Source organism: Festucalex cinctus, chromosome 4 (genome assembly GCF_051991245.1).
Source record: "Festucalex cinctus isolate MCC-2025b chromosome 4, RoL_Fcin_1.0, whole genome shotgun sequence".
Taxonomy (NCBI): Eukaryota; Metazoa; Chordata; class Actinopteri; order Syngnathiformes; family Syngnathidae; genus Festucalex; species Festucalex cinctus.
The window spans coordinates 25,826,067-25,844,541 of NC_135414.1; the positions used below are offsets into that span (position 1 = coordinate 25,826,067).

The following is an 18,475-nucleotide window of genomic DNA, read 5'->3' on the forward strand; positions in this document are numbered from 1 at the left end:
ACTTGTCACAATTCTATCTGTATGATACTAGCAATGCTTTGGAATGGAAAGAAGGATGGGGAAATGCATTGAATTAAAGAAAGGACTAAGGAGAGGGAGTCAAAGGAAGTCCTTTTATATTTCCATAGTCAAACGGATAAAATGATTTCATCAATAAGCTGAATTGCCTTTCCGGGGGTTTGTGTTGCAGGGTTGCTGAACTGCTTGTCAGCTGCTTCGACAACGTGCGCGAGGGTGCATGCGTGCACAAACAACACGGCCTGCATATGTTGGTTGACAGGGAAGTGCATGCCTCTTTGAAAAGTTTCTCATGTTGTCATATTAATCATTCACTGCCTTTGACAAGTATACTTGTCAATTTTCTATTTTTTAGAGTGGGGATAATGGGGGGAGAATCTGATTATGCTCCACTGTAAATGTCAAACTTAGAAACAACTTTACTGATGCCCGACCACCGGTAGATGACATCATTGCCCCATTTTATATGAAATAAACACAGTTTCAGAGTCCATGGGAGAAATGGCTGTATTTTGGCAAATCTACATTTTTCTACTGAATTATAAACGAACGGGACGAGGCAAAAAGTAGTCTATTCTATTCTGTCATTTGGTAGATTCGGCTTATATTTAACTCATTCACTGCCATTGTTTAAACATGGTAAAAATCAATGAAGCAATTATAAATTGTTGATATAATGTACAGCAGGGGTTTCCAAACTTTTTCCTCTGAGGGCCACATACAGAAAAATAAAAAGCTGCAAGGGCCAATTTGATTTTTTTTTTTTTAGTTATTTATTAACACATTAATTTGCCAGACCAGTAAAAAAAATGCATCATTTGACGTCTTTTTCCGTCAATGGCAGTGAATGAGTTAATTATTGAACGCAATATCACGTGGGTATTGAAAATTTTGAAATTTTCTAAAATGGCTGGCAGTGAGTGCGTTTTTAAAGACAAGACTTTATGAGATGAGATTATGCAGCCAAAACGGGAGAATGCTCAAACACCGACGCTAGAATTTTGGAAAGTCACCATCCTGGCCAAAATCGGATTTTTAGGATACAAAATAATAAACAATGTATACATGTTATTGATCCATTTAAACAAAATAAAGCAAATCCAATTTTAGTACAAATACATACACAAAAAAAGCCTAACAAATTAGATAAAAGTTTCAATGTCACTGATTTTATGTTTTTAAAGAGGCATATCATCACATTACTGTTCTGTTTTTAATTATTTCACTTTAATTGTTTTATTTTCCATTTTCATTTGTGCGCAGCAATTTGTTTTGGTAATTTTTAAAGTGCTCTACACCTGAAGTTAAGTTGACAGTGTAAACTAGTAAATAAGCAAATTGAAGGTGAAACTGGTCATTATATGAGAATTCAAATTAAGAAAACTAGAAAAATACAATACTACGAATGGAAATTGTTGCGTTGAAATTTTACTATTCTTTCCGCATGAAACTATGTAGTAAAATGATTGTTGTTGTCAAAAAAACAAAACAAAAATATGTAGTGCATCCGCTGAAAAGTGTAATATTTCCTACTTCCCAGCAGTCTCAAATGCAGCATTAGTCCAAAATAACAAAGAGCACCAACATTTTGCTTCTGCATCACTGTGCAAGCTTCTGTTTATTTGTATAGCGTCACAGTGTGCCGATGATTATAGCTGTTACACGGGACAAAAGTGAATAGAGCAAAATCAAATCCAACAGCGAGAGTTGATTCAAACCACTTTCCCTCCTACTGTGGACTTTTCCATCATCTTTTCTTGTCATTTGTACATCTGTCACAAACACCCTCTTTGCGACTACACATCAAACCGCACACACCAGGGTGCAGATCAATTGTTACAGTGTTAGGCGTGCAGGAAACCCGTAATTCTCTTCATTGGCTGCAGAGTAAACCCCTGATTACATACAATCAATGCCATAATGGCCAACACGCTCTCTGCCCAATGGGCTGTCGGCCAGTAAAGACAGCACCTGTGAAACTATATTCCTGAGTGATGAATATCAATCTTAGAAAATACACAAAAGTCATTTTGATAGTGAATCTCTATCCATGTGTATTTTCACGCTAACAAGTCCTCTCCTTAAAACCAATTTTGTCCAGAAGAATGGAGTCATTTCCAGAAAAAGGTGAAGAATCCTGCATTACTTGGCTACAACCAGCAGAGGCGCTGTTGATTCAGTCTCAACTTGTGTCATCCAGCTATAGGCCACTGTACACCCACACAGATTTATAGTATCGTTTGCAAAACAGGCATTCAGAACAAACCATTACATAAACCATTCATGTCTCAAATCATCATTCCCCATTGAAAAGAATGCCTGGTTAGATTGTCCATCTACATGTGTTGGTCCATTATTTGTGTTCAAATACCTGTTGCATGGTTAGAACACCAATGACGATCAACGCCAGTCATTTTGCATTGTGTGTTAGCATTAAGCTAGCACACATGCACATTACACAACATGCCTTTGTTTCATGGCAAACCTCAAGGAGCAACTATTAACAGCTCGAAGCCACTTGATAGATGAATAAATAAATAAATAAATAAATGAATGAATGAATGAATAAATAAATAAATAATTGTTTACTATGTGCCAAAACCGTACCTTGCTGTGAAATAAGTTGACTTGCTTTAGCTGCCAACTGCACATTTGTATCTCAAAAGTTTCACTTTACGAGTCAAAGCAAAAAAATCAGCCAAGAAAACATCTTGCATCTACAAAAAAAAAAAAAACAACAAAAAAAAACCCTCAGAAGTCGGGTCACTCGTGAGTCAAGCTCCACTGTATAAAAAATAAAAATAAAAATCCTGATTGTAAATTTTGCCAATAGTGGATCAAGGAAATTTCCACAAATCTCATCCAAGATGTGGACTAAAAGGGAATTAATCCTCATTATTACACTTAAATATTAAGAAATTTTGCCATTTAAAAAAACAAACAAACAAAAAAAAAACATCTCATGTAACAGAAGAGAAAAAAATAAATGTGACATAGAAAACATGAGGACTGTGTGTCCAAAATATATTACAAATAGTTTAACAATCCAGTATTCTTATGTGTGACCAAAACAAGAAAAAACAAACAATTCAACTGTATAGTACGCAAGACAGCCCACATACACACACAGCGCATTGTGATGAGGGCTAAGACTTACAAGGGGCCCACTAGTGGGGCTATTAGGATGCATCCTGGGGTGTGTAAAGTTTACACACCCCCATTCTCCACAAGTGAATGGATGAGCGGTCGGGGGTGTGCGCACACACGCAGGGCAAGCTCAGCCAAACACTATTGATTAGGAATTATGAGCTTTCCCAAACAGCGACTGAGGAATTCTGAGTCGACCGTCGCACGGTGCAGATGTTAAAACCGCTCCCACTGAGGAGGCTTTCTTCGCCATTGGAAAATGGAGAAATTCCCTTCCTGGTGTGCGAGTGAGGTAAAAGATGAGCGGGATTTGACAGTGTGTGTGTCAACACATGAGCAGGGGGAGCTTGTTTGGGGTCCAAACGCTGTCAGATGAGAATCGTAATGATTTAGGTCATTTTCTGGTGAGCACCAGCTGATAAATGTGTTGCTGTCTGCTGCTATCTTTGTCACCATGTACCCCTCCCCTCTCTCTTTCGCTCATTGAACCCCCTCCCTCACTGCTTCCTCACAAACCCCTCCTCCTTGTCTATTTTTTTTATCAGCCGGGTGTCATTGTGTTCATGAGGGTGGTTGACAACTGTAAGAACTACTAAAAAAAAAAAAACTCAAGAAATGAACACATGCTCATGGGCCACAATATTAGGTACACGTACGAAATCTTAATTTTGCAAAAATATTAGGAACATCTGTCCGTGTGAGTGTGCAAAACTTGGCATTATTATGTTTGTGCAGTTCTCTCATTATGCTTTTTTTGCAACATATGCGAGCCTATTTAATATATTCAGAGAGTCTAATGCTAACCTACAGTACAACTAAGTGTGATGACTTCAGTTAATAAATAAAATTAAAAAAATATATATCTGAGATAATGGACAACTGAAGATAATACGTGTACATTGGGGTTTTGATATACAAAACTTTGCTTTGACTTGTGAGCGCAAACTTCAGAGCTGCATGGTAACCGTGAACTCAACTTGACTCAAATCATAATAAGCAGACGTTTATAGCAGCAGGTAAACAATTCCCCCCCCCCAAAAAAAATTGGTTCAAATCATTTAAAGGTGAAGTTGAAAGAAAATGACACAATTCGGATTTAAAACAACCAGGTAGCTTAATGCTAACACATAAAGGAATAACACCTTTGAAGGGCTAACAAATAGCACTCGGAGTCATAAACTGAAGTAACAGATATCTGAACATCAACGTGGAGCAACACATTAAGAAAGATGGATACAAACAATACTCACAGGTATTGATTCTTTATCCTTTCTGAAAAAATGACGAATATTATCACCGTTTACTGAAACTCAGAGAGAAATGGTGAATCTTACTCATTTGGGTCTGTATGACTTCATTATACTGCCCCTGGTGGTCAAGGTCTTTGCTCCCAAAGACGTATTTATACTTTTTTTTTTTTTTTTTTTTTTTTTTTAATGCTAGAGCATACAGAAGGCTTTGATGCAGCCTCTTAACTGAAGAGAACGCTTGAATCTAAGGTAGTTATTACAAAAACGGCCAGCAGGTGGCAGCAGAGTATAAGAGATCAACCGGGGCCATGTTGCAAAAAACTCTTTTCCCCACTGTTTTAAACAGATTTGTGAATAATGATTAAATTTAGCTATATTCCGATGCTAATTGCTGCAAAAAGGAAACATAAAAATATACTTTTTTTTTCCTAATGAAATAAGAGATGCTAAACCTTCTTTTGGTAGGTTCCATGTTTTTATAACGAATAGAACACAATATTCTGTGGGCCTTGCAAAATCAGTCAAAATGCAGTAAAACAGCTGGGAGTGAATGAGTTAACATATTATTTCATGTTTTTATAATGTATAATGCTATAGAGCGCTATTCGCACAATTAAAAAAGCAAGTTTTTTGTGGTAGGTTGGAAAAGTTTAATCACATTTACATTTTTTTCAATGAGGAAAGAAAGCTTTGAGTTACGAGCACTGAATTGCACTTGTATAAAATCTCTAATTGATTTAAATAAGTACTATAGTGACTTGATCCAACTCATGTTATGTGCCCATTTGCAGATGACGGAGGAAGCAAACGTGCATTCACTGAAAGGATAGAAATTGGCTGGTGCTTTTAGAAAAGAAAGGTCAGTGATCAAGGTTAGTGTTCGTCTCATCTGCATGTGTGCGTGTGTGTGTGTGTGTGTATGTGCGTATTATCATCAAGTATTCGCGGTGCGACGGCCTTTTTCCTTACTTCCCGTGTGACATTTCTCTTCCCGCTCCCTCGCACTTGGACAGAGAGCGAATCGGCCAACAGATGAAATTGCACAGAAGTATAATAAAAATAAGTACTTAAAAAAAACAGCAACAAAATATCCCAAATCGGATTAAAAGCACATTTTTTTTATTAAGCAGATGGTGAAAGAGGATTTCCACTCTAGTAAATATGACAGGGCTTTCAAATGTGACACGGGAGGGAGCGCGAGGGCAGGATGTGGAGAAGCGACAAGGAGGAAATGTGGAGGGAAACGACAGAGAGGGGCCGTAAAAAGCGAGGAGCGCAGTGCGCGCAGTAAAACGGGAGTACATTTGAGGGAATGGGGGGGGGGGGGGGTCGAGTGCAGGAAAGGATAAGTAGAAATGGAGGCGGAGGAGACACAAGTGAGCTGAATTCTTTAAGCAGATCAGATTGGAGGAAATTGGGCTGTCACGACGGGATTGCTGTGATTTACACCCGTCCATCACGGTGAGGGACGGCCGGAGGAACGACGGACAATAACGCGCATGGCCCGAAAACTTGAAAATCCTCCCTAAATATTCTCCTTTTTTGATCCCTCCATCTATTTTCTATCCTAATTGTCCTTATTAGGTTGGCGGGTGAGTTGGAGCCTTTCCGGGGTTGGAATTGAGCAACCATTGATGCCTATGGAGAATTTCAACACGCATGCTTTTGGAATGTGGGAGGAAGCGGGAAAATCCGCACAAACATAGGGAGGCGATGGGATTTGAACCCAGAACCACTTGAGTGTGACGCAGACATCATTAACCACCATAACACCATGCTGCTTCTCCCTATGCTTTATAATTAATGCAACTCAATCATATTTAATGCATGTGTGCAAATTGTGTCTAAGGTTACTAGTTTGGGAAGAGGAGATTATGCCAAAGTACCATTGAGCAAGGCACAAAACCACCAAAACTGCTCTGCTTAATAGGTAATAATGTTTAGATTATAATTCAGTTTTGTTTCATGTTATGTCTTGTTTTGGTGCTCATCTTGTCTTACTTTTCTTTGTCGTCAACCAATCAGCTCCTTCCAGCCACTCGTGTCTTGTCCAGGTGGAGCTTATCAGTTTGCTTGTATTTATGCTGCATTCGAGGGAGATGGGAAGTCGGATTTATCCCACTCTGACTGTTCCAGTTTCCACCTCAAAAGCGGTCAATATGAATGTAAACAATGAAGATTTCTGATTCTGTTCAATTGTTTGGTGTCTTGCTTAATGTAAATACAGGATATATACATATGAAATCCTTCTCAATCTACACCTCTGGGCTTCTGTTAATGTGTGGTGGTGATTTTTTTTCCTAAACCCCCACAGCCTGTATTTTGCCATTTTGTGTTTGTTTTGTCAACAGCGGGACGTTTCTGTGGACAGGACAGGTGTTTACCCCTCCAGCCAATCGCAGAGTGGGGGGTGACAGGGAGCGTGTCACTCACTATCTGCAGACGGGGCCGGGCAAATTTGTCAGCTGCGTGACGTCACTCCCGCGGCAACTTGACAGAACGCATGGATTTTTTTTTTTTAGCTTGTGTGAGTGAGTGAGTGAGTGAGTGAATGAGTGAAAAAAAAATCCGTGCACGCTAGGGGTGTTAAAAAAAATCGATTCGGCAATATATCGCGATACTACAGCACGCAATTCTCGAATCGATTCAATAGGCAGCCGAATCGATTTTTTAACATCCATTTTTGATGGAAAAATACTCAAAAAAACGTCTTTCACACCTTAAGCATGGAAGCATGTTATATTAATGGAACATTAAACCTTAATATTTTATTTCAATGCTCTTCTAACATGAAAAAAGGTTACAACCGATATTTGTTAAATACAGTGGCTCACAGTTATAAAACTGAAGTTTCAGATCAATAAATAATACATTTTCATACAAATCTTACAGTGTACATGTATAGGTTTACTGAATGGTATTTTCTAAATTTGAGTAAAAAAATCTCAACAATCGACTTGTAAATTCATATCGGGATTAACCGTATTGAATCGAATCGTGACCTATGAATCGTGATACGGGTCGAATCGTCAGGAACGAGGCAATTCACACCACTAGTGCGCGCTGTCAAGTTGCCGAGGGAGTGACGTCATGCAGCCGAAAAATTCGCCCGGCCCCGTCTGCACACAACCAGAATATCGTGATAATTAGCGTATCGTGATGTTCCTATCGAGATAATATCGTATCGTGATGTTTGGATATCGTCACATCCCGACATGTAAGTCTACCTAGGAAGTTGTATTTATTTTACTGTTTTGCTATTTGGTCCAATTAAGAACCATTGAACTATTGATTGATTATAGTGTGGTTCAGAGGACAAGTGCAATGTATTACGGTAAATATTTCAATGAGTAAAAGGTAAAAGAAAAAGAACTTCACCAATTGACAACATTTTGTTTTTGTGGGCGAGACATTTCTCTCGATTTCTCAGTGAATAATGTATGAATCCTAATTGACAAAATTCAGACATGCAGCATTTATCTACAAAGGGTTACAATTTGCTGCTGATGTTAATTAGGATTGTCTGTGCAATTCTAGATATTAATATTATTAATTAATAGGAACAGCTGTGTTCATGAAGGTGAATGCTGGGTGAAAAAATTTTTTCACCCGTCTATTTGTCATTTTAGGTTGATGGTCATATGCTGGTGACATTCCTCCTCTCTGCCCCCGATTTCACCGCTTTTACCTCCCTTGCCCTTCCTCCCTCCCTCCTCTCACTTTGGCCCTTGCACCTTCGAGCTTGGTGTCCGGACCATCTGTTAAGGAATCTAATTCACATCCACTCATAATCAGGTTTGTTGGAGGGCCCGCCGCCTCTGCCGCTGTCTGCCGCGTCCGCGCTCACGCTCAACGTTTTGTAGGGAGGAATATACATTGACATGTGACCTCGACTGTGTATGTTTGTTTGTGTATATGTGTGTGTGTGTGTGTGCGAGCGGAGGTGAAGGGGGTGGAAGTTAATGAGAGGTGAGTGTCTGAAAGTCTGTCTCTCTCGTTCTCCCTCTCGCTCTCTCTCTGCTCCGCCAGTAATCCTCTTCTATAAATCTGCAATCCAATCAGCGTTGTCCACAGACACACAAACGCACGCACTCACTCGCATGCGCGCGCGCGCACACGCGTGCTCGCGGGGCTGTTGTGAGGCCCATCTGTGTGTTAAGGCAATCTGCTTTATCATTATGATTACATTGGGCTCAGTTTACAGCAAGTCAATGTGTGCATGGCGTGCGTGTGTGTGCCAGTGGTGCGAGGCTGGCTGACATTAATCACATTCTCATGGTTTGATGGCCTAAATAAAATGGGGAATAATATCGTCGCCGGCCAATGAAAACAGCACAACTCCAAACACAAATTAAACATATCCTCGCGAATTACCTTGCAACTTTATGGCAACATGCGAAAATATGTTAAAATAGCAACTAATAAAATGTGTAAATATAAAACCCATTTTTTAAAAAAATACCGGTACATGTTAAAACAATCTGCAATTTTCAGGATTTTGAACTATTTCAGATGTGTTGTTAATTATCGAACTTTGGCGCAGCAATTTCAGTGTGTGCGTGTGTTGTCAACAGTGTAAATAAATCCCAACAACACAGTCGGGGGTCGCACAGCCTGACGTGAGTGCTCATGCGATCTGATGTCGGCCTTCTGCTCGGGTGCGAATGTGGAAAATGATCACATTCATTTTTAATCAAAGATTTTCTTTTTCATAGCACACAAGAAAATATATATTTTTTTTTTATTATTTATTATATTTATTATTGGGAATAAATTTTACATTTTAAATATTGTGTTTCTAATAATTTGGCATCCTTATTTTGTTACATGTTGAGGAGCAAAATACAGTGATACCTCGGCTCACGAACTTAATTGGTTCCCAGAGAGTGTGTGTAAGCCGAAAAGTTCTTCTTCCGAACATTTATTTCCCATAAGAAACCATTAAAATGAGAATAATCCGTTCCCAGGTCCCTATAAAACATAATTTTCTACTAAATAAGCCTTAAAATTACACAAAAATATACCTTATTTTATGTATAATAAATGTGCTATTGTATTGTAATTAAAGAAATAAATTGTACTGTATAATAAAGTCGTTTTATTTTACTTTGTGATGGTAGTTCTTAAGGATAGTAGCAATGGTAGACTTACTTCATTCACGAGCGTTTCACCGCGTAGAGTGTTTATGGAACGGTTGTCGCTCATTCGCACTTTCGTGCTCACCGGAGCGGAGGAGGCGTGTCCCTTGGTGAACAAGGAAGTGGAGCACTTTAGCGAGTCAACAAAAAGTGAGCACCACCAACTACTTTCACCTCTTTCCTGGGACTAAACAGCCGTTCGTGAGCTGAAGCGTTCGTGAGCCGAGGTATCACTGTATTAAAAATTAAACAAATAGCTCTGTCGGTATCTATCACAATTGTCTAAATCAGTGGTGTCCAAACTACGGCCCGGGGACCATTTGCGGCCCACCGTCCATTTTTCAGCGGCCCCGCAACATATGCTAAAAATGGCATTTGACTCAGTTCAAATAAAATAAACAAAACAAAAATGTTTGGAGATGGTCAAAGTAAGAAGGGAGGGTATCGAAAAACTGGTGCCATGAAAGGTTATTTTAGTTCACTAAAAGTAATGAAAAAGCTAAAATTCAGAAAACAATATTGTTACCGAAATAAATAAAAACGAAGATGCTTTTTAAAAAAATAAAAACTAACTGAAACTACATTTTATGTTTACAAAACTATATTTATAGCAAAGATGTCCTTCCTTTTAGTCTTTGGTAATTAATTTAATGCATGAGCCTTTGGGGATGATTTTAAATGTGATTTTTAGTAGATGTATTTTGATATAAACCGGAATAATGACGTTTGAAAGTATGTCACACAGAAGTGACGCCATCTAGCGGCAGCCAATAGAAAAGCACCAAAAGATGAGGTTGTGCCCATGCCGTTTTTAAAATATTGTGTGCAAGCAATACACTTTTTTTTTAAACTAATACTAATACTGAAACTAACAAAGTAAAACTAAGCATTTTTTTTTAAAGAACTAAACAAATAAAAACAAACAGAACCACCCTGAAAACAAATAAAAACTAACTAAAATGAAAAATTCCAAAACTATAATAACTCTACTGCCATATTACAAGTCAATTGGTTTATATACTGTAGCAATTTTCTAAATATGCAAAAGCACACATGAATTATTTGTACAATTTTTAGGACTAAACACAATTTCTCTTCATAACATTATGTTACTCAAATGAAAAAGTTTGGACACCCCTGGTCTAAATCTTACATTGGATATCATCCGTTTGTATCTAATGAAGTGTCTAATACTGTAAAATATATTTTAATACTGACACTTTTTAAATGTAATGCAGTCTCTCACACACAGTGTGCTTGCAGCGCCCGCCTCGGTGATTGGGCAACAGACTGCGTGAGAAAGGCTCGCCAGACCTCTAATTGGCTTGACCCAGACTAACCCTGAAATCCTATTGGCCTAAGACTTCCAGTCTACACACAAACACAAACACACACACGCCTGCGCGCGCGTTGACACACACTTAAAACTGAAGGGCTTTGCAAATTTCAGTCGCTCATCGATAGCGGGGCAAAAGGTTGGAAATGAATTCAACAATAATTGAGAGATTTTCATTTAGTGAAAAAAAAAATAAAAAATAAAAATCACAATTACAGCCCATTAGGGGCATGAGATTTTTTTTGTTAGACTTTTTCAGCAATCACGTGCACTACATGTATGCATAAATCTCATAACTCAATAAAACCATAGACTGCTAATTAGAAGCAAATCGCATACTTACAATGAGAATATCGCGTCTTCGCCGCACAAACTCGGAATGATTAAAAGAGTGAACAAGGGAGCTACGTCAAGCGGCGAGAGAGGAAGAGGAATGTGCTCGCTGTGTTTAGACATGAAACAAGTGGCGTATTTACAGTTGTGCTTCTAAATATGGAAGCCCGCAGCTTCATTTTACTTGGTTGGAGTTAGGCAAAGTTTGTTTTAAGGCTTGTTTGTATTATTGACTTGTCCTTGAGCATGAAAATTAAGCTGCACTTTCTTACAATGTCCGACATATGATGTAAAAATATACGCTATACAGAGCGATTATTAAATGTATTTGTTCTTTAGCAAAAGTTATAATGACCAATACAGACTGCTGACCTCCACCAAGGCAAAACCAAAAGAGAATAAAATACTTCCTGGGTCAATGAGAATGCCTTTATACACCAAAATACAATTTCTTCTATTTTTCTTCTAACTTTACAAGGTATGTCAGAAAAGTTGCAGGAACGGTGCCACCAAAAATGTACTTCAAACCCAAACAATGAGCTATACTTGAATGAGACTAACTTGTGGTTGTGTCACCATGACAACTAGGGATGTAACGATATCCAAACATCACGATATGATATGATCACGATATGAAGGTCACGATACGATAATTATCACGATATTGTGGGGGCATTGCCGGCATTTAAAACATATCACAATATTGTAAAAAAAGAGAGCTCATACTAAAAAAAAAAAAGAAGAAAAAAAAAGCACAATATTGTGCTTTTGCACATAACAGCATACAATCGCTAATTACAATATTGAGGCACTTACTTGGTAATGCAAGCACACATTGATCGCTTCACAAGCAAATTAGGTTCCCCTTCATCTGACAATTAGCATAGATTTTAAACATAGAAGGCCAAAACATCCCTAATGAAAATTTAATTTCACTGATAAACTAGCCACTAGATGGTGCTAGAACTGCACAAATGGAACTCAACCTGACTTTTTTTAACAGATGTGTTCCTTTTAAATATTGTGAACATGACGACGACGATATTGTGGCAGTTTTAATATCACAATATCGCCCTTATTGTGACAACACACCACCTCACATTACCCTTAGCATCTGACGGTTGCTTGCCGAGAAGACAGTCACCTTGTGGGAGCAACCTATCTGATTAGCTGAAGTTCAAGGGTGTCGTCAAGGGGACCCATTAGAAGACATGGAGATGGCCATGATGACCGAGTTAGGGAGGATCAAGAAACAATCCTTCCAGGAGGCCATGATAATTTGGTGGCAAAGTGCGTAAATTAGTAGTTTGTAGTTTAAAGTTGAAAAATATCCGCCCTGGAACATTTCTGACACATCTCGAGACGGCCATGTACTGACTTAGAAAGCCAAAATGATTACAATGAAAAGCTCATTTACACAACAAAGCTATATGGTGATAACTTTTCATCGGGTGCTACCTTGGGTTGTAGAGGGCATGTGGGTCTCTCATGTGGTTGGCCTCGAGAGGCTCGTAGCTCTGGTGCATCCTCCAGGCGCCAGCGCCGCATTTACCGTACGTCGACTTGGAGCTGTCGTCAGTGCTGCTGTTCACCAGTGGGCCCTTCGATAAGTTCATTCTGGAAGACAGCAGGGACATTTTTTTTTATTGGTTGTTATATCTCTCCAAAAAAAGAGGCAGGTCAAGAAGACGTCATCTTAAAAAATGTCTTTACAATAATGTTATTTTAAATATAACAAATCTAATTAATATTATGTTTGTGGAATGTGAGTTAATCAGCAAAATCCAGCCATTTTGAATCCTCTCAGGTGGCGGCCATTTTGCCACTTGCTGTCGACTGAAAATGACATCACTGCTGCTGGGCTCCGGTAATAACCAATCACAACTCAGCTGTTTTCTAAAGTTGAGTCATCATTGGTCATGATGATCCCTGAGCAACTATGTCATTTTCAGTCGACAGCAAGTGGCAAAATGGCCACCCTATCACATGGCTTGTTATTTATTTATTTATGTATTGGTAAAAATGCAATTGGTTTACCTATGTTGATTCAGCAATGATCAACATTACGATAGATGACAATTTTAGTGCAAAAGACCCTTATCATATGGTAAGTAACAAACTGAAGCCAAATGTTATGAATGACCGACACGGGCACATATTCACACCATTTATACACAGTAAACATCCATGTCTACCTAAAACAAAAATACAAAATAAATCCTTTTGAACAGTAACACATCGGAAGTATCGTTAACTCTTTGAGCGCCAAAAACGTTTTATGACGATTAGTAAAATCAAGATGTATGCCACCATAAACGTTAAATGACGTCAACTGCGTTTTTTTTTTTTTTTATTTGTTTTTTATATGAAGACGCAAGTTTAATGTGATGTTCAATGTTTAATGAACAGACCCTCATCATGGAAAATCAAAGAAGTTTCAGTCTCAGTGACTTTTACCGTCTTTGACCACCAAAAACTTTAAATAACGTGTAGGAAAATCACAATGTATGCCGCCATAAACGTTAAACGATGTCAACTAAATTTTTTTTGTTAGTTTGGTTTTTTATCAATGGGCAGTGCAATGTCAAAGTGCACCGCTGCCTGATCAATGGGTTGTGGAATCAAAAACACTCATTATGACCAGCAGATGGCAGCATTACATCTCTTTTCAATGGGGTGCAAGTGTATGAAATTACAATGAAATGTGATGAAATCTGATGAAAATTGATGAAATAGAACGTTTTCAAGGATGACGGAAAAGATCAAAGCCCTTTGTCATATTTTTTTCTTTTTTGATAACGTGTGGCAGTAAAAGAGTTAAAAAGCACACAATGAACAAGAGTGACAATACAACTTTGAACCCTAAATATGTCAATATTTGTTTTTGTCAAGCAGGCTGCCCGGTTGAGGCTGTTCTTGCTGTGAATAAGGCCATCAGACGGGAGGGACTAAAAAGCAAAAACGCCCTGGAGGGTGACGCACGATGTGTGAAATCAAAGGCAGTGCAGTGTCAGGGGAGAGGTTGTCGCTGGAATGATAAGGTCACCGCAGTCAATGCAATCAAAATTCTCCTTTGCTAAAAAACGTAATTGATTATAACAGACGGGCCACAAGAGAGGAAAGGGAGACTTTTGCTGATGTCAAAGTGAATTTTGCCTCTGACGCGTCACTTAATAAACTGAAATATATATATATAAAAAAAAAAAATCCTTATACTGTAATGTGATGCAGTTCTGCAAACAATAATAAAAAAAAAATTAAAAATTGGCTACGGTGGATATACCTAACACTGTGAACTGTAACTCGAGTGCAAGTCGGTGAAGACCAGACCAATCCAGAAGCCCCACCCCCTCACCCTTTTACCCCTCCCTCCATGGATAGAGTGAAAGGTGGAGGGTGGGGTTGTGTAATTTGTTGGTTTTAGTTCCACTCTGGTGAATAGGACCAATCGATATCTTGCTGCTCTACACTCTTATTGGCTTTGCTTGCCATGTCACAATGCTATATAGACAGAAAACACTTCATAGTGCTTTTTTTTTTTTTTTTCTCTTCCCATTGGTGTCATAACCAACAGAACTATATATATATATATATATATATATATATATATATATATATATATATATATATATATATATATATATATATATATGCCTAGACTACACTGTGCATGTATGTGTGCACGTGTGCGAGGCTCAGTGACTCGCTCATGTGTCGCTGGCCCATCTGTGAATAGAATGACCACGGCGGTGTGTACGCGTACGCGTGTGACATGCAGATGTCGTGATTGATGAGACAGTTGCCATTCGTACTAATGCAAAAGGCACCTACCCCTGAAGGAAACAAATGCCACCGCATGCTCACGCACACACACACACAAAGCTGCACCCTAATTACCGTGCTCGACAGTGTGATGTCACCGCAGCGACTGACGCGCAATAATATTGCAGAAAATACTACTTGTATTATTATATTATTAGTATGACGGGCTTTCAATGTTAATATATGCTTTGTAAAATTATCTGAAAATGTCACGTATTATAAAATTGTTGTGGGGATTATTTTAACAGATTAATTTTATAAATGAAACCCAGGAATGGGAACAACATTGACCTCATCAAACACATCTGATTGGTGATAACTGAAAAGTTCCTACTCTGCCTTTTAAATCCATATTACATGGGAAGCTCAAACAAATAAAACAGTCGAATGCTGTTGGGTGTTAGGGAGTTCATGCGACTGCATTGAGTGGAAAACTGACATAAGAACTCAGTTTAATAATAACTTGTGAACATGTGCTATTAATAGATCACAAGATTCCAATACAGATTGTTTTGCATGTGCATGTTAAGGAGGGGTATGTTTTAGGGAGTTCATACAGCGTACATTAGTCAGAAATTAAGGGTAAGTTCGGGTTACTTGAAAAAGACTTGTTGTTATGAATGACTTTTATGAAAGTAATGTTGACAAAAACATTTTAAAATGAGTTTTATGGGTATGTTTGCTTTAGGGAGTTCATACAAGTAGTGCAGCGTAATCAGTGGAAAACGGACTTATTTGGTGGCTACTTGAAAAAAATGCTATTACGCAAACCTTAATTTAACAGTTAAAACAAACAACAGTCTAATGTCAGTGTCTGCACGTGTCAGTTTTAGGGAGTTCATACAACGCACATTAGTCAGAAATTAAGGGTAAGTTCGGGTTACTTGAAAAAGACTTGTTGTTATGAATGACTTTTATGAAAGTAATGTTGACAAAAACATTTTAAAATGAGTTTTATGGGTATGTTTGCTTTAGGGAGTTCATACAAGTAGTGCAGCGTAATCAGTGGAAAACGGACTTATTTGGTGGCTACTTGAAAAAAATGCTATTACGCAAACCTTAATTTAACAGTTAAAACAAACAACAGTCTAATGTCAGTGTCTGCACGTGTCAGTTTTAGGGAGTTCATACAACGCACATTAGTCAGAAATTAAGGGTAAGTTAGGGTTACTTGAAAAAGACTTGTTGTTATGAATGACTTTTATGAAAGTAATGTTGATAAAAATATTTTAAAATAAATATTATAGGTATGTTTGCTTTAGGGAGTTCATACAAGTAGTGCAGAGTAATCAGTGGAAAACTTAGACTTATTTGGTGGTTACTTGAAAAAAAATGTGAATACGCAAAGCCTGAATTTAACAGATAAAACAAACAACAGTCTACTGTCAATGTCTGCACGTGTCGGTTTTAGGGAGTTCATACAAGCTGAAAACCTCTCTTACAATGATGTGCCTTATCCTGCAGCATGTCCGCCATGTTCGCGGCATGCATTGAGGCAGGACTGTTTTTAAAAGTGCGTCACTGCAGTAGTTTACATATGCGCTCCTGCCAATGTTTTTTAGAAAGTACTGCAGCTGGAAACAAATAAAACGATCAACTTTTTTGTACCGTTTCAAACAAAATTATTGAGCATGATAACCACAAATTCCCCTCTTAAGGTGTCCGACTATGCGGCTTTCGCGTTTGCATCAGGGCAGATGGGGCTCAATGCGGTATCCTGTAGGCATGTGTGTGCGCGCGTGCGAGCGTGAGCGGATGCGCTTGCGTGTACACGTTAGCGTTAGCGACGGGAGCTGTTAGCGGGGCAGGCGGCAGATGGGCTGTCGTTCTTAATAGGGACTGAGCGGGTGCCGAAAGGTGACAGCTACGCACGGGGGGGCAGGGGGGGGTTGGGGGCGGGGTGTGCGTGTTGGGAGGTAAACGGCGGAGGAAGAACGGGACAGATAAATTATCCGCAGTGAAGAAGGAGAAGAGTGAGGATCACCTGCGATGAGGCCTCCTGAGGGCACGACGTGCTAACATACGTTGATGGGACAATTTTAGTGGTCGTATTTTGCCTGTTATTTAAGAAAATTAAAGTCAAGTGTGTAGAAGTGTATGGCATAATGCTTTTTAGGATTATGTATGTTAGAGGTGTCTAAACTTTTTCATTTGAGGGCCACATACAGAAAATCAGAAGGACACAAGGGCCACATAATATTATGAAGAGAAATTGTTTTTAGTCCTAAAATTGTACAAATAATTTATTTGTGATTTTGCATATTCAGAAAAATGCTACAGTATATAAACCAATTTATTTGTAACATGGCAGTAGGGTTATTATAGTTTTGGAATTTTTCATTTTAGTTATTTTTTATTAGTTTTCAGGGTGGTTCTGTTAATTTTTATTAGTTTAGTTCTTTCAAAAAATGCTTAGTTTTAGTTTAGTTTGTTAGTTTTAGTATTAGTCTTAGTTTAAAAAAAAAGTGTATTGCTTGCACACAATATTTTAAAAACAGCATGGGAGTGACGTCATCTGAAGGTGCTTTTCTATTGGCTGCCGCGAGATGGCGTCACTTCTGTGTGACATACTTTCAAACGTCATTATTCCGGTTTATATCAAAATACATCTACTAAAAATCACATTTAAAATCATCCCCAAAGGCTCATGCATTAAATTAATTACCAATGACTAAAACGAAGGACATCTTTGCTATAATTATAGTTTTGTAAACATAAAATGTAGTTTCAGTTAGTTTTTGTTTTTGAAAAAGCATTTTCGTTTTTATTTATTTCGGTAACAATATTGATTTCTGAATTTTTGTTTTTTTCATTAGTTTTAGTTAACTAAAATAACCTTTAATGGCACCAGTTTTTTGATACCCTCCCTTCTTACTTTGACCACCTCCAAACATTTTTGTTTTATTTTATTTGAACTGAGTCAAATGCCATTTTTAGCATATGTCGCGGGCCTCTGAAAAATGGATGGCGGGCCACAAATGGCCCCCGAGCCGTAGTTTAGACACCCCTGATTTATGTGGTCAGAATACTTTTTCCTCATCATCAAAGGTTGTCTGTAGTTAATAAAATCAGCAAGATTATTTTAAACGGATCATTAACGTAGGAACGCCATCTTTTATATTCACATACACCAGAATCAAACGTAATTTTAAAATGTGTTGTTTAATAGGTAAATAATACATAAAATGACATTTGATTCGGCATTTTGTTAATCGAGAACATTCTTTTCCACAGTACAGTGCTCCTCTTTGCTGACTAACTGACCTCGATGATTCCTTTTGACTAAATCACAGAAAAGTGAAAAAGGATGTGAGCGAGAAGGAAAAAGAATCTCAAGTGAGACGCGCGTCTGCCACGTGAAGCATGATGGCAGGATGAGCGCGGGAATATTTCACTGTCAGTCTGCAGGTGGCATGGTCATCCATTTCGTT

The 18,475-nt window shown here is 38.3% G+C and overlaps 1 protein-coding gene across 7 annotated transcripts in view; it reads right to left on the bottom strand.

Moving 5' to 3' along the window:
- Positions 1-18,475, bottom strand: part of esrrga (estrogen-related receptor gamma a) — a 221,786-nt gene that overhangs the window by 62,162 nt on the left and 141,149 nt on the right. For all 7 annotated transcript variants that reach the window (XM_077518195.1, XM_077518194.1, XM_077518192.1 and 4 more), the window contains one exon: positions 12,681-12,839. In XM_077518195.1, the coding sequence (XP_077374321.1) occupies positions 12,681-12,838 (158 nt within the window). In that variant the 5' untranslated portion in view covers position 12,839. The remainder of the gene's footprint in view (positions 1-12,680; positions 12,840-18,475) is intronic.